The 2,318-nt window shown below is 52.2% G+C and overlaps 1 protein-coding gene across 1 annotated transcript in view; it reads right to left on the minus strand.

Annotated features, from left to right (window-relative positions):
* Nucleotides 1-2,318, minus strand: part of ANKDD1A (ankyrin repeat and death domain containing 1A) — a 41,046-nt gene that overhangs the window by 33,986 nt on the left and 4,742 nt on the right. The window contains exon 3 of the mRNA XM_008073116.2: nucleotides 845-943. Coding sequence (XP_008071307.2) covers nucleotides 845-943 — 99 coding nt within the window. The remainder of the gene's footprint in view (nucleotides 1-844; nucleotides 944-2,318) is intronic.

Consider the following 2,318-nt stretch of genomic DNA (forward strand, 5'->3'; position numbering starts at 1 on the left):
AAAAAAAAAAAAAAAAAAAACTGCAAAATGTGATATGAAAACAGCCACATTTTCAATTAGCGATAGTGTCACAGGTACTAATGTTACCTACATTCACAATCAAGAGAAATGCTAAATTTTCAAGTAGAAGTAAGTGAAAATAAACATGCACTTTTTTCCAATCCATGTTCATAGATGCCCTGAATTCTCTTGGAGAACCCAGGGGAGACCTGGGTAAAGGCATCTGACTCAGAACTGTTTGCATTTTCCTCAGGGTCGCTGATACCCCAAAAGGTGAGGCCAGGCACTCTGACTTGCTGGGGCCCACAGCACTCACCCACGAGCAGTGAGGGAGTGCCGAGTTCCTAATGTGCCAGGCACTTCACACACAGCACTGCCCTGGCCTCTCCCACAGCTCCGAGGCGAAGAGCGGCAACCCCATTTCCACAGGGGAAAACTGAGGCTCCAGAAGTGGCTCCCCCAAGGTCCCAGGGCTGGCAAACGGTGTTCTGCTCTTTCCACTCCCCGGCACCGACCCCAAGGGAGGCAGGGCTCAGACGGGGCGGGGAGGAAGAGGGGGGCAGAGGAGGCCCCACCTCCCTCTCATGCAACCTTCCTAACTACCCCCTGAGGTGCTACTTTGGGTCTTCTCTTGTACACAAGGAGGCTGGCCAGAGGGCTAGGGACTGTCCCAACATCACCCAGTAGTGAAGGGTGGTGGAAGGGAAAAAAAGAGAAAGAGGGACGGGCAGAGGCAGGTGGTGGGCCAGATGGGGCAACCAGGGGCAGAGGGCAGAGGAGAGGGCAGACCTGAGCATTTAGGGCGGGAGGCAGAGGGGACCAGGGCTGCCGGGTGAGGCCTTACCTTGTTCTCACAGTGGATCTTGGCCCCGGAGCTGACCAGGATCTGGAGGATCCGCAAGTGGCCAAACCAGGCAGACAGGAGAAGTGCATTCATCCCAAACTAGGGGAAAGGACAGGGAGAGGTGAGGGGAATGCAAGGAGGCGTGGCAATGCCACCTGGGTCCTGTGTCTGCGGGCAAAACCAGCAACCATAAGGGACCAAGAGCACCACGCAGTGCAGGGAGCACCAAGCTTTTGGAATTTATTTTATTTTTTATTTTTTTTTTTTTTTTGAGTTGGAGTCTCACTCTGTCGCCCAAACTGGAGTGCAGTGCCCGCTCCCAGCCACCGCAGCCTCAACCTGCTGGGCTCTGGATCCTTCTTCCTCAGCCTTCCAAGTAGCTGGAACTACAGGCGCACACTACTACTCCCGGCTAATTTTTTTGGTTTATTGTAGAGATAAGGTCTCGCCAAGTTGCCCAGGTGGGTCTCAAACCCGTGGGCTCAGGCAATCCACTCACCTCAGCCTCCCAAAGGCGTGGGATTACAGGCTGAGCCACCGAGCCCGGCTTGCAAACTTTTTTGTACATGGAACTTAAAAGTAAAACAGCTTCCACTTGCTGTCAAGATCATCTCATAAAGAAAGACCATTTAAAAAAAAAGAAAAGAAAAACTTCATTAGGAACCAATCCCAGAATAGAGTCTACAAATATAGCTTCATGAAAGACACACAGTCTCATCCTTGATTCCTAACTTGCTTTGACAAGTGAAGACCTCCTCCTGGACAAGCGTTTGACAATTGACTGTTTAAATCACCTATAAACCGGGCTCAGTGGCTCAGTCTGTAATCCCACGCCTTGGGAGGCTGAGGTGAGTGGATTGCCTGAGACCCCAGGTTCGAGACCCACCTGGGCAACTTGGCAAGACCTCATCTTTACAATAAATAAAAAATCAGCCGGGTGTGGTAGCACGCGCCTGTAGGTGCAGCTACTTGGAAGGCTGCGGTGGCCAGGAGCGGCCACTGCACTCCAGTCTGGGCGACTGAGTGAGACTCCAACTCAAAAAAAAAAAGGAAACTCTTCCCTAGGGGCCGGGCACAGTGGCTCACTCGTGTAATCCCAGCACTTTGGGAGGCCAAGGCAAGAGAACTGTTTGAGCCCAGGAGTTTGAGACCAGTCTGGGCAACATAGCTAGACTTCCATCTCTACAAAAAAAAAAAAAAAAAAATCAGCCAGGATCAGTGGCTCAGCCTATAATCCCATGCCTTTGGGAGGCTGAGGTGAGTGGATTGCCTGAGCGCATGGGTTCGAGACCCGCCTGGGCAACTTGGTGAGGCCTCATCTCTACAATAAATCAAAAAATTAGCCGGGCGTGGTAGCACACGCCTACAATTCCAGCTACTTGGAAAGCTGAGGCAGAAGGATCGCCGGAGCCCAGCAGGTTGAGGCTGTGGTGGCCGGAGTGGCCACTGCACTCCAGTCTGGGCGATAGAGTGA

This window comes from Carlito syrichta, unplaced genomic scaffold (genome assembly GCF_000164805.1).
Source record: "Carlito syrichta isolate Samal-C Ts95f unplaced genomic scaffold, Tarsius_syrichta-2.0.1 Scaffold315650, whole genome shotgun sequence".
In the NCBI taxonomy this organism is placed as follows: Eukaryota; Metazoa; Chordata; class Mammalia; order Primates; family Tarsiidae; genus Carlito; species Carlito syrichta.